Source organism: Heptranchias perlo, chromosome 40 (assembly GCF_035084215.1).
Source record: "Heptranchias perlo isolate sHepPer1 chromosome 40, sHepPer1.hap1, whole genome shotgun sequence".
NCBI lineage: Eukaryota > Metazoa > Chordata > Chondrichthyes > Hexanchiformes > Hexanchidae > Heptranchias > Heptranchias perlo.
The window spans coordinates 13,635,486-13,650,068 of record NC_090364.1 but is presented as its reverse complement, the minus strand read 5'-3'; the positions used below and the strand labels follow the sequence as shown (position 1 = coordinate 13,650,068).

Genomic DNA, 14,583 nt, shown 5'->3' with positions numbered 1-14,583 from the left:
CAAAACATTAACTCTGTTTCTCTCCCCACAGATGCTGCCTGATCTGCTGAGTATTTCCAGCACTTTCTGCTTTTATTTCAGATTTCCAGTATTTCTCTTTTTTGTTTAACTAAGTAAAATATTTTATCAGAGGTGATTAGATTTCTAAAATGAATTGCTTTTTCAATGAGTTTAATATGTTAACCATCTAACTATTACAAACTCGATAATGCTCCTTTTATGTTTAGGTCAGGAATTTTATGAATGGGAAGGAGTTTGGTCCATTAATATTTTATACTATGGGAGTGAATGGGAAGGAGTTTGGTCCATTAATATTTTATACTATGGGAGTGAATGGGAAGGAGTTTGGTCCGTTAATATTTTATACTATGGGAGTGAATGGGAAGGAGTTTGGTCCATTAATATTTTATACTATGGGAGTGAATGGGAAGGAGTTTGGTCCATTAATATTTTATACTATGGGAGTGAATGGGAAGGAGTTTGGTCCGTTAATATTTTATACTATGGGAGTGAATGGGAAGGAGTTTGGTCCGTTAATATTTTATACTATGGGAGTGAATGGGAAGGAGTTTGGTCCATTAATATTTTATACTATGGGAGTGAATGGGAAGGAGTTTGGTCCGTTAATATTTTATACTATGGGAGTGAATGGGAAGGAGTTTGGTCCATTAATATTTTATACTATGGGAGTGAATGGGAAGGAGTTTGGTCCTTTGGAATCATACGTTCCATTTATCTGGAGTCACTGAAAACATGTTAGGCTATCAGATCAAAGTGAGGTTCACATTACTGGAACATGGGAAGAACTGTATGCAATCTGGGCACATCCGTGGTCTTAAAACAAAGGAAAGCCCAAGGGAGCTGCATTTTGTTCAAAATACTCTTGCAAAGTCTATATTTTAAAAAATATATATTTTTTTTAAAAAGCCAGATTTCCAGCCCTAGCAAAGACCTGCAGTTTTGGGTCTCCATCCTGTCTCCACTAATGATGACTGGGAGCAGCCATCTGTTTCCAAGAGCTTCCACCCACTTTAACCATTTTAATTGGAGGTATAACTTTTGCTCTCAGACTGGTCCAGGCAGCAGCTGACCCACCCGTGGGAAAACGCACTCTCCCAGCAGAGTATTCAGTGCACCCAGTGGGTTGTGTGTTTTTTTTCCCCCCAAGGTCAGGCAGCTACAAGTTGGCTCCCAGGCAATCCACCTCCCTCTTAAAATTGATCCCCTCATCCCCCTTTAAGTCCCATTTATTGCAGAGCTGAAGTTCTTCAATACTGCTTTGTATTCTTGACACAGTGGCTTCAGTGATAATGTGATACAAAACATTGCAACATTTAAATGCAAACTCATTTAATCTACATAATTATTACAGCTCCTAGGGACCATTTATGGGCCTCACCAGTGGATGGTGACTCACTGTGTCTTGAAGGCTTTTTCTTGTAAACTGGTTTTCAGAATTCTATGGGGAGAGACCATGGATAGAATGTGGATAAGCAGAAAACTGGAGTGTGGAGCTGTGTTTTTCAGTGTCATTTCTTTCCATGAATGTTGCTAGACCATTTACATTGTTCATTAGCAGCACCTAGTGCCAATAATTGAGAACTGCAAGAAGTATAATGCTACGGTCAAACCATCCACCTCTTTTCTCTATGCTATTGATAAATCTCAGGCCAAGCGCTCCCAGTGAGTGAGAGCATGGTCAGTACAGTACTAAGCCATACAGCTCAGAAGGCCCCTGGTTTGGTCCTTGCTGTGTGCTGAGCTAGGTGATCTCACCCAGCAGTAGGACTCTGAAATTGGCCTTTGTTTTCCCCTGCTGAACTCATGGGGTACTATCAGCCAGAATTCCTGTCTTTGATCATTGTCTACAACAGCTGCTGGACGAGGATAGGATCGGGCTCAGCTGTGATGTCTCCCACAGGTTAGAGAGAAGAGGTGGAAGATTTGACCCTAACGATATACCGTTTGCAGTTCTCAATTATTGGCTTTGGGTACTGCTAAAGAACGATGTAAATGAACTAGCAATCAGAATTCTAACGAAAGGACATTGTACTGAAATATTAACACTACCTTCCTCTTCCCACAGACGCTGCCTGAACTGCTGAGTGTTTTTATTGCTGTAAATTACTGTTGTAGTACTGTTCAGGATTAATCCAGTGACCCGCCCCCCCAGTAGCACTAAAAACCAGTGGAGCGCTGTGGGGATAGTACAGCTAGCAGCAGTGCGGTTGATTATGATTCTGTGTTCTCAGATTGTCACAGCCATGGCCATCGCTGGCACCTTGCAATTTGACCCCGAGAGCGACTCGCTGACTGGAGCCGATGGGAAGACGTTCAAACTGACGGCACCCAATGCTGACGAGCTGCCTACCAAGGTAGGTGGCGCTTGCCGACAGGCAGGCTAGGAATCAAAATGGGGACTTTGTTTATCAAACTATTTTCTTTTAAAACTGCAACAGATTCTCTTGGTTACAAGATGGTCAATGTATGGTAATAAAATCTACCTCAATTTTATGAAACTGAAGCTTAACTAAAATGCACCTTCTGATTTTTATTGAAACCTTTCTGTTTACTCCTCTCTTCCTGGTTTGGGGGGAGAGCCTGGAGTGCTGAGATGTGGGGTTTTCCTCCCCATTTTTAAACACTTATTCCCTGTTTTACCCCCCCCCCCCCCCCCCGCCCCCATTCATTTTCTGACCTTAGCAAAGTTGATTAGTGGAGGCAAGGTTATTCCCCACAGAGAAGGAGGTAAAATTCCTCTCTTTTCCCCCCACACCCCCCCAGGCTCTGCTTCGTACACTTCAGAAGGAACGTGACAGAATCCTGGGAGCAGATGTGTTGGCTGCAGTTTGTGCACTGACAGGAGAGAAAAAGTTAGAGTCTAGCTTCATGTTCGTTTTATTTTTTAAAACTTAATTCCATTTCTCAATGGCTTTGTTGGTAAAGGCAGCATTGTGACTGAGTCATACAGGCCAGAAGGTCTAGGTTCACTGAGTGAGCTGATCAAAGCCAAGGTCCTATAAATTTGGCTTCAGCACCTGTGGGCTAAGTAGGGGGGGAAAAAATCAGCTCGAGTTCCTGCTCCTAATCATTAGTGCTGGAAAGTGCATGGATGTGGCTGTGGCTTTGAGGAGAGGATCAGACTCTCTGATTCCCTCCTCAGTCCAACAGCCACTATTTAGGTTCACATGTGAAGAGTTGCATTTGGGGAGGTGTCAGAGGGCAGTCCAGCACCTGGACTGGAACTGTACCCGTCATAATGCTTTGAAGAGAGAATGGAGAAAAATGGCAAAAAGATGTTTTAAAACTTCTCACTGTGACATTGATGGAGGTTATGAAGATGCCTGTGGTTATTCCAGTCGTCATCTCACGCAGACTCCCAGGTGCCTGCACTGCTATTATAAGCTGCATAAAATGGGTCATGCGCCATTTGCTGACAGAGAGCAGACAAACCACTATGTTGCCTAATCTCCTTCTGTGATGCTCTTAGTGTCTTTGATGAGGCTTGAGAGTGTGGATAGGAGGATGAAGAGAGGTGGAGCAGAGTGGTAAATGTGCCCGATGGCCTGTTACTGTGTATTTCTATGTAGAACTGGGCATTCTGTACATAGGATCGGGGGGTGTGGGGGAGCGGAGCCTGCAATTTATTACTGCATAACAAGCAGTGCACGAACAGCGACTCGGCATGGCTCGGTCAATAGCAGTCTCGACTCTGACTCGGAAGGTTTGGTTTCAAGCCACGTTCCAGGCCTTGAACAAATAATCTAGGCTAATGGTTCAGTGCAGTGCTGAGGGAGTGAAGCATTGTCAGAAATGCTGTCCTTCAGAAGTGATGTCCTATACAAGTGGACATTAAAATCCCATGACGTTACTTGGAGGGACAGAGTGTTATCTGGTGCTCTGGACAACCATCCCCCCTCGACCAACACCACCATAAACAACCTTGGTTAGACCACACTTGGAGTACTGAGCACAGTTCTGTCTCCATATTACAAAAAGGATATAGAGGTACTGGAGAAAGTGCAAAAAACGTTTACAAGGATGATGCCAGAATTGAGAGGTTATACCTATCAGGAAAGAATGAACCGGCTGGGGCTCTTTTCTTTAGAAGAGAGAAGACTGAGAGGTGACCTGACTGAAGTCTTTAAAATTATGAAAGGGTTTGATAGGCTAGATGGAGAGAAGATGTTTCCACCTGTGGAGGAGTCCAAAATTAGGGGCTCCAAGTTAGGGGCCATAAATATAAGACAGTCACTAATAAATCCAATAGGGAATTCAGAAGAAACTTCTTTACCCAGAGAGTGGTGAGAATGTGGAAACAGGAGTAGTTGCGGTGAATAGCATAGATGCATTTAAGGGGAAGCTAGATAAGTACATGAGGGAGAAAGGAATAAAAAGGATATGATGATAGGTTGAGATGAAGTAAGGTGAGAGGAGGCGGGTGTGGAGCATAAACACCGGCATGGACCTGTTGGGCCGAATGGCCTGTTTCTGTGCTGTAAATTCTATGTAACTGTATGTAACAGATTAACTGGTCATTTATCCAACAGCTGTTTGAGACTTTGCTGTGTGCAAAATGGCTGCCACATTTGCCTAAATAACAACAATCACTCACTTCAAAGTAATTCATTTATGTGAAGCACTTTGATACGTGATGTGATAAGGTGCTTATCTAAATGGAAGTTCTTCCTTTCACTCTTGTCATCATTGCAAATATCAAACAGTTTGTCTGTGAAGTCTTGAACAATTGTATGCATTCCAAAAACTTATTTGCCAGACGTTTCACAATAAAATCTCATGGCACAGCTTTTGCTTTTTGTATTTCACCTCCTTTGTGAATAAAACTACATATTTCTTTTGTTTTTATTGTACTTGTTTTCATTCCCATGTGTCTGCAACATAGGTAAAATATCAAAGTTTGTGGACCCACAATTATTCACCGGTTTCCATTATCCATCAAGGCCCTTCAACTGTGGTGGAAGATGCAGATTCTGCTATCATTGTGTATAATTTACTAAAAGTTTTACAGGGAGCTGATTATAAGTCATACAGAATTGCACACCGTCTAGACATCACAAAATGAGCATTCACTGAACATAACATCACTCGCCCTCCCAATGATCAGTTTAAATCTGGATACTTATGATAGATTAAGGTTTTATCGGTTTTGACTACAATATTAAGTTGGTAATTGCCATGACAACAGTCTCTGGTTACTCAGTTGGTGATTCTGCTTCTCATTTGAAACTCGGCAAAGATCAAACATCCTAATCTTATTGCTGAGTTACCTGACCTCTCTTGGGGAGGTAGTAGGAATGCTACAATTGCCTCGATGATCCTGAGCTAGGGAATGGGAAAATCAGCCAGGATTCTCACCTTTGATTGCTGAGCAGTGACCCTTGCTGGAGAACGGAAAGTGTAGATCTCAGTCAAGGAAAGGAGCGGCCTCAGTTGTGATGCTCCTCTGTTTGAATAGCTGGTTGGCCTTCGCTATCTTAAGCTTAACCATAAAAGTAAGGGTGCTTGGATGGAGTAGGTACCAGTATCTGCCTGGTGCCTGTGGAACCATACCCAACAAGATCAGCACCTTCAGGGAAGGAGGGGAAAAATTGGTGGGATGGGGTGGGGGGGGGGGGCAAGAAGGAGGAATTGCTGTGACAAACACTGAGAGGTCGCTGTAAGTTCTTTATTTCCATCTCGAAGGGCTTTGATCCTGGTCAGGACACCTACCAGTACCCACCGAAAGACTCCAAGGACATTACTGTAAATGTGAACGCCAACAGCAATCGGCTGCAGCTATTGGAGCCATTTGATACATGGAACAAGAAAGACTTGGAGGACATGCAAGTACTGATTAAGGTCAGTTGCAAATTGTGAGATGGATTACTCAGACCAATCTAATTTTTAAAAAATAAACACACTGAAAGCTTTGTGTTTTTGGAAAAAACACTCTGGTTTGTCCCTACATCAAATTTAGGTAAGTGGGTCTGATGCGCTGTGCTTTGGATATCTGATATGTAATTGGCAGGTCTGACATGAGTGGCTTATATCAAGTTAGGACATCCTGCTGCAGAATGAGACTGGGTCAAACAGACCAGCCTGGTTCTAGGGTCTATTCCTACTCTCTGCTGAGTTAGTTGGTCTCCGCCAGAGCAGTGCTGTAGGCACTCAAAAGGTTAAGCTTTCCAATATAGGGTGTATCTCGCGCAGGTCTTCTGCCTGTCACGGAGATGCCCTCGTGATCACAGCCAACTCTCCAGCCCCGTGGTCTGGAGACAGGCCGAAATTATTGCAGCAGGCCTCGCGTTGAGTGTGCTTGCACAAGCCCCTCGGAGGGAAAAGAAAACATCTGAGGCCCCTTTCACCAACCTTTGAACACTGGGCACCAGGGTCTAACAAGCAGACTAGATGTCCAGTGTTCAAACAGAGCCTGCATTCCCCTCATTGTAATCAGATTTGTGTCTCCCTCAGTGCATTTCTAGCCCCAGATATGCCAGAAAACTGGTGGGAGGGACCTGGAAAGTTCCAGGCACGTTAAGGACAAATGGCCACTTGGGTAGGTACCAGTGGGTTACTGCCACCCATGCAACTGTATTGCAGCAAGTTGGCATCATCCAGGATCGGAAGCTATATATGTATGAATGTACATCTATTTATTCTAGCTTGCTGATCATACAGGGTTTTTTTTCAGTCAGATCATTGTGTAATTTGAATATATTTGAGTAATTTTGCCTAGCCTTTGGGACCAGCTCAGCCCAATGGAATGAAAGTCGGCGCTCGCTCGCGCTGGTTGTAAACTTCCCTATTGAAGTTTTGGACAGAGTTGACACAGTTCTTGATGAATATGAGTCCATAGCACAAACACTGCATATAAGTTGACATTAATTGGTGTAAAGTTTCATAAGGACAGTTCTGTGGGATGTGGAGGGAAAAAAATGGTTCACTTTGGTGCATGAGAGGATGCAATTCTAAGGCTGCAGTAAAAGTGGAGCAGAGCAGATGGAGTCTCTCTATACTACATGTGGGAGTGATTGATGCTGACACTGCAAAAAGTGGAGGAAATGTTCCATTCTTCAGCTCTGATATCCTTCCCCTTGATGACAAAGATGTGGTCTCTAGCCCTCTAATTGGAAATCTAGTGCACAGCTGCTAGAACAGCCCTGGCTTTTAGCTATTGAACCATGGGTTAGTTGTACTATATTTTTCCCTATTGTGATCATTTCTTTTTATTTTAGGTGAAGGGCAAATGTACCACTGATCACATATCTGCGGCTGGACCTTGGCTGAAGTTCCGTGGCCACCTTGACAACATTTCAAATAACCTGCTAATCGGTGCCGTTAACATTGAGAATGACAAAGTAAATGAGGTTAAAAACCAGCTGTCCAGCCAGTATGGGTCTGTGCCAGACACTGCACGTGCTTACAAGGTGAGTGAGTCTGCGAAAGGAGAGAAAGCGGGGAGAGTATTGGGCCGATCACTTAGTGGGTGAATCGACCATGACTGGTTTCCCTGTCTTCAGCCAGTCAATGTCGGGTAGCAGTAAGAGCTGTTGCAATTGGCCTTGGTGCCCCTGGGCTAGAGAAGGAAAATTGAGTGACCTTTGCTAGAAAGTGCTAGCCTGGTGGCGACAGGATTGGGCTTAACTGTGATATCAACCACAGTCACTTGCCAGCATTCCATACCTAGGCTCCCACATGACCCAAGCAAGGTATCAGAGAGCTATTCCACCCCAGTAAGAGCCATTGCCTCCAGGAAAACGGGATGGGAAGTTAAAAGGAGAGAATTGGTCGTGTGTATGTTCTAGGGTTGCCAACCCTCGAGGATTGTCCTAGAGTCTCCACGAATGAAAGATTAATCTCCTGGAAGCAACCAGGGTGAAAAATCATAGCATTTAAGAAAAAAGTATTTTTCGCATTTTGAACACTCTTGTTTATTAGTTATGAGAGTATTGGAGATGGGAGAAAAAAGGGCTGTTTGATCGAGTAAAGGTGGGAGGTCATTTGATAAAACCGCCAGGAATACGTCCAACCAGAGTTGGCAACCCTAGTTTATTCCCCTAGAACAGAGTGGGAAAAAAAAGTTGTTTTTCCCTTCCCCCAGAAAGAAGGCGTCAACTGGGTGGTGGTTGGTGATGAGAACTATGGAGAGGGCTCCAGCAGAGAGCACGCTGCCCTTGAGCCTCGGCATCTGGGAGGTCGAGCCATCATTGTCAAGAGCTTTGCTCGAATTCACGGTAGGTGATCCAGTAAGAGGCACTGAAGTCAATTTAACAACGGCATTTTCAATTTTTTAAAAAACTACATTATGACACTTCGTTTATCAAATTTTGTCTGATAACGCTCCTCTGAAGCGCCTTGGGATGTTTTACTATGCTAAAGATGCTATATAAATGCAAGTTGCTGTTTGTTCATTCATCCATAAGAATATTAAATACACGACAGACTGTTTTGCCATACACCATGGCAGTTACTAGGATAAAATGTGGGAGCAATGCACTGTTTCAGCTTATGGGTGTTCCCTGGAACAGGCTCTTAAGAATTCAGTGTACAGAGGAGCCTAAAAACAGCACTCCTGTTACAATGAAACAGTTACCCATTTATAGTGAAATTCTGAGTGCTACGTTTGGCTGGTTGGGAGTATTGTAATTCAGCTTGGTCAGTGGGATACCACTGCCCCTACAAGTCATGAAACACTTCATCTCAGTCTCTGTACTGTCTGACTCTCTTAAAACCTCAATTCCAGCTACAGGCAATTGTCTCCAAGTCTCAGGTTTTGATGAAGTTCTGCTTTTAACTCAAATTAATTGGGCACTTCTTCCAAATTTGCAATTCTGAAGCCAGCGGTCTGCCTTGAGTGAGGTTGTTTTTTCAATGAATTGTCCATAAACACCAGTGGAGTGCCTGCCACAGGGCCGTGGTTGTTTATAATTCTTACAAATTATTTAAAGGAAGGAATTGTGTCCAAATTTGCTGACAATACCAGTTTGGGAGCAAATGATGACTGTCAGTGCGCACAAATTCAAAAGGATGTTGACAAGCTCTATCAGTGGGCAGAGAAATTGCCGATTACGGAGAATTGTAAGGTTGTGAGATTTGGCAGAGGGAAGGTTGATGTGGAATATGTGCTTAATGGGAATGTACATGAGATATCTGAACAGGAGAGTGCGCTTGGAATTTTAGTGGACAGGTCAGTAAAGCACAGACTGTTGGAATGCGTAGTAAAGAGTATAACATGTATAAATCCAGAGAGGTCATTTTAAAACCATATTTTCTCCTGTGAGACCACATCTAGAGTACTGCATACATTTTTGGGTGTCTGTTTCAAAAAGAATATTCAGTTATGGGAGGAGGTACAGAGAATGGCTGTCTGGTCGATCTCAGAATTTAAGGAATGACGTGTGAGGAAAGATTGACTACTCTGGGTCTTTTCTCTCTTGGAGAAGACTGAGGTGATATGATAGTGTTTAAAATTCTGAAAGGTTTGGACAAATTGGACCCAAGTAAGCTTTTCTGCTGTGTAGCTTTTAGCTGTACAAAACCCTGGTTAGACCGCACCTGGAGTACTGTGAGCAGTTCTGGGCACCGCACCTTCGGAAGGACGTATTGGCCTTGGAGGAAGTGCAGCATAGGTTTACTAGAATGATACCCGGACTTCAACGGTTAAGTTACGAGGAGCGATTACACAAATTGGGGTTGTATTCTCTAGAGTTTCGAAGGTTAAGGGGTGATCTGATCAAAGTTTATAAGATATTAAGGGGAACCGATAGGGTGGATAGAGAGAAACTATTTCCACTGGTTGGGGATTCTAGGAGTAGGGGGCACAGTCTAAAAATTAGAGCCAGACCTTTCAGGAGCGAGATTAGAAAACATTTCTACACACAAAGGGTTGTAGAAGTTTGGAACTCTCTTCCGCAAACGGCAATTGATACTAGCTCAATTGCTAAAGTTAAATCTGAGATAGATAGCTTTTTGGCAATCAAAGGTATTAAGGGATATGGGCCAAAGGTGTATATATATGGAATTAGATCACAGATCAGCCATTATCTTATCAATTATCTTATTCAGGCACGAGGGCTGAATGGCCTACTCCTGCTCCTATGTTCCTATTGTACAGAATTTAAGCACAAAGGGTCATATTTGCAAATTAAGGACAGCAAAAGAGACTAGGAAACTCCAGAAGGATTTTTTTTAACTAAAAGGGTGGTAGGTATGTGGAACAGATTACCCTCAGGGGGGGGTTGGGGGGGGGTGGATGGATGGAAAACGAAACTTTAATGGGTTTCAAGTATTCCCTTGGTGCTTACCTAATAACCCTGAATCCCATTTGGTGACAAGAACCTGGTTTCCAGAAGGAACTAGGCAGGTTCTTGTCACGAATGGGATTCAGGGTTATTAGCAATGCACCAAGGGAATACTGTGGATAGGTGGGCTAGATGGACAGACGGTCTTCTCCTGCCGAAAACTGTTACTGTGTTCTGTGTAACGGCGAATCAGCTGGCTCTCAGCATGGTTTATATTGTGAAAAATGAAATTTCATATCGGGGATACAGACTACTGATTAAGCTGTTTTTGCACTAATAAAAATTGAATTATACCATAATTTGAATTAAGTAGTGTAAATAACAACAAAGGGGGAATTTAGTGCTGGACAAATTGAATTATCCGATGATTTGAATTAAGTGACTTTGAGTTAAGAGGGGTGATTTAGTTAGGTTGGTGGGGTACTCCCAAATGAATCTGGCACTGTGGCCCACCACACTTTCCCTGTTTGGAATCGTAATGCATCTGGTTGCTTCAATAGTCTCTGCAACTGCAGGTATATCAGAAATTGCTGAATCGCAGGGCTCTGCTCATTCTTCTGCTACTTTTGCATTTCTAAGTTAACTATCCTTGTATTGGGAGGACTGTGTTCTGAGGGCCTTTCAAAACCAAGGCACCTGCTGTTCCTAACCCGAACCCTAGAGTGACTCTAACTAGTAGACTCATTGTCTGTGGACCCTCTGATCTGTGTCCAGGATGCTCAGTTACAAAGTAAAGGGGATCCCAATTTATCTGTAACTAATAGCCTTGTTAGACGAGATTTTCTTTTTTGTCAGCTGGATATAGGATCACCGTACCTTAAAGTCCATGCACTAATTTCTGTTTGGCTGATGTAAAGCGCACATCCTCTTGGGGTCACATCCCACTTGCCTGACTAAGAGAGGTTAGGCACATTGGCAAAAGCCAAGGCATAGGTGGCCCCCAAGGGTGCATGAGGTACTGTTGGAGTTTAACTGTACAACTTATCAGCGCGGTTTCCCTCTGCTTGTCCAGCTAGGACAACCCTACCCATTAGGATATTGGCTTGTACAGTTGCATGGAGCTGAGTGAGAAGAATTCCAGTCCACAGAATCTGAAGGGTCAATCAGTCACAATCATTGAGTCAAACGGGGCTAAAAGGGTTAAATCCTGAGGACAGGTTGCATAGACTAAGCTTGTATTCCCTTGAGTATAGAAGATTAAGGGGTGATCTAATTGAGATGTTTAAGATGATCAAAGAATTTGAAAGGGTAGATAGATAGAAACTGTTTCCTCTGGTGGGGGAGACCAGAACGAGGGGGCATAACCTTAGAATTAGAGTATTTCACAATAGTATCAACCTAGATTATGAGCTTAGAGTGGGACATGGAACCCACAAACTCCTGATTGAGGGGGAGAGTGTTACCGACTGAGCCAAGTCCACACTTGTCTTCCCTGTAGCCCAATTCATGTACTATTGGTGAGCTACACTCCTCAATGTACATAAAAGAAAAAATCACGGGTGTAATCTGTACTTTGTGGTTTATTTGCAGAAACCAACCTCAAGAAGCAAGGCCTGCTGCCTCTGACCTTCGAGAATCCTGCCGATTACGACAAAGTGCGACCAGATGATAAAGTCTCCATCATTGGGCTAAAGGAATTTGCACCTGGAAAGGTACTAAGATGGAGTTGTGCTTCTTTCTGCCTGGAACTCACTCTGGAGATATTTATGCACTGCTGTATTGTAAATTTCTTAAGACCATATAAGTTGAGGATGAGAAAAGACCATTCATCCCATGGATGTCCATCCCTTTGGTACCCGCTCTTTATAGCATCCAGCTGCATTTTGAACAACCCTAAAGTTAGTCCTACCTTCTCCAGGAGGTTGTTCCAAACATTTATCGATTATTCAGGAAAGCAGTTCCTCTTAATATCTGTTTTAAACTTACTTTCTCCTAATTTAAATTCAAGTCCTAAGGCCTTACTTTCCCAGTTTACTTTTAATATTCTGGCTTTACCGTACCAATACCATTTCACATTTCCCAACTAATGAACTTCACAAAACCAAGCACATTTGTCTGTCCTGCAAGATCAGGAGCCCGGGCTGGAAAGCTGAGCCGGAACCCTCCCGGTTAGATTTGGAGACTTGTAAGATAATACACTTCCTCTGTCCTGCGTAACACCCGAGCCATCTCTTCACTGGTTAGTTTTCTCCTGCCGAGTGAGAAAGGGCTTTTGGGCTCCAAGGACACTTGCTCGCTGTTAGGACTATAGGTCTTGTTAACACGTAGCCTGAATTTAAGGGGACCTGGGAACTAGTTGTTGTGACCCCAGAAGCAGTTTGGACTCTTCACTTTCTTATTGGAAAGAAAGCTTAAGTGTACTCCCAGTTCAAATCAGACATTACAAATAAAGCACCATGTACGGATGCTGCAAATATCCTTGCTATTTGTTTCCGTTAGTAGTTCTAAGTTAAAGAAACATCGCCCTAGAAATTGGGCTGCATAGCGCCTGTTTTCAGGCTCTACAAGGCCTATTGAGGCCTGAATTTCTAGGCCATTAGAGCCACATTTGTTCATGTTAGAAATGAAAAGCCTAGTTTATTTTTTAATTGGAAGAGATTTCAGCTTAGGAATTTTTCACTATCATTTTTTAAATTGAGAGGCCTAGGTGAAGGGCCCAGACCTTTAGACACTATCAATGTTGAAAAGTGTTGGAGAGAAGATGAGAGAAATCAAGTAGTAGGGGTTAGGTGAAGTCAGACTTGGATTTTAAAACCCTGCAAATTGTAGGAGGAAGAGGAGACTGAATTACATAGAAATTACAGCACAGAAAAAGGCCATTCGGCCCAACTCGTCTATGCCAGCGTTTATGCTCGACAAGAGCCTCCTCCCACCCTACTTCATCTCACCCTATCGGCATAAGGAGGTAGTAGTTCTACAGTTTTGAGGTCCTGGGGACTAAGTTACAGTGGGAGATGGTGGAACATGTGCCTGAGGTTGCAGGAAAGAGTGAGCAGGAAGGAGGGAGAGGAAAGATCAGAAGCACATGACCTTAAAGTAATGATGATAGTAGCTGCACAGTCATCGGGCACATTGCTGGGCATCTTCAGCGAGTTCTCCATTCCTACCTCTTAATTCGGTACTGGTATTTTCTGCAGTCAGATCTCATTTTTGTTCTTTCTCCTCGTCCTCTTTCAGCCTCTCAAATGTACCCTTAAGCACAAGGACGGCAGCCAGGAAACAATTCTGCTCAACCACAGCTTCAACGAGGGCCAAATTCAATGGTTCGAAGCTGGCAGCGCACTCAACAAAATGAAACAAATGCAGAAGTAAAGCGACCTGTTCCCGAAAGGGAAGGGGACTCTGCCCACGGACTTGATTGTAATAATGTAGCTATTGCTCACCCTTGACCGCCGCCTCCTCCTCCTCCTCCTCCAGTAATCAATATCGTGAGATTCAGCAGCCGTGCTCAGTCCAGTCCGATGTTAAGACACCTTCTTTGGACAATCAAGAGTTAATCCTGTGTTGGTGGTTGTTTTTAACACGGTGATTGGTTTTAAAATAATTTGTTCATCGTCTCCTACCTCAGCATGAAATGAATGGAGCCTAATTTTCTGTGGACCTCTTAGATGCTATTTATTTTTATTTTCTGTAAATTTTCTTTTGCCCCTCTGCCAGGAGAAACCAGAACACTGAGTTTGCTTCCTTTCAACGTTTCAAGGTGTCGCCAATCAAGTAACATTTGGTTCATGTGGTTTTCAAAAAACAACTGACCTAATAAAATCCGGAAACTGAAACTTGTTCTTGCGAGGCCTGGTAAATGACTGCTGGTCTGTATAGGTGGTGTGTATGGTGGTGATGTATAACAGGGTATCTAGCCCAGGAGCCTGTAAGGACTGGCGGTCTCTAAAGGAGGTGTGTGCAGTAATGCTGTCTAACGGTATTTTTTTTCCATTCTTGGAACGAGTATTTATTGCCCATCCCTAATTGTCCTTGAGAAGGTGGTGAGCCGCCGCCTTGAACCGCTGCAGTTCATGTGGTGAAGGGGCTCCCACAGCGCTGTTAGAAAAGGAGTTCCAGGATTTTGACCCAGTAATGGTGAAGGATCGGAGATATATGTCCAAATCAGGATGGTGTGTGACTGGATGTTGTCTAGGTCTTGCTGAATGTGGGCGTAGACTGCTTCATTATCTGAGGAATTGCAAATTATTGGTGAGTACGTGCTGTTTGATAGCACTGTTGATTACTCCTTCCATTGCTTTATTGAGAATTGAGAGTAGGCTGATAGAACGGTATCAGCTGT

At 43.4% G+C, this 14,583-nt stretch overlaps 1 protein-coding gene across 1 annotated transcript in view; it reads left to right on the top strand.

Moving 5' to 3' along the window:
• The window catches only part of aco2 (aconitase 2, mitochondrial), a 54,824-nt gene extending 40,747 nt beyond the window's left edge, over positions 1-14,077 (top strand). The window contains exons 13-18 of the mRNA XM_067974638.1: positions 2,253-2,375; positions 5,704-5,859; positions 7,236-7,427; positions 8,102-8,234; positions 11,832-11,953; positions 13,479-14,077. Of these exons, the coding sequence (XP_067830739.1) occupies positions 2,253-2,375; positions 5,704-5,859; positions 7,236-7,427; positions 8,102-8,234; positions 11,832-11,953; positions 13,479-13,613 (861 nt within the window). The 3' untranslated portion in view covers positions 13,614-14,077. The remainder of the gene's footprint in view (positions 1-2,252; positions 2,376-5,703; positions 5,860-7,235; positions 7,428-8,101; positions 8,235-11,831; positions 11,954-13,478) is intronic.
• Positions 14,078-14,583: the final 506 nt, after the last annotated feature.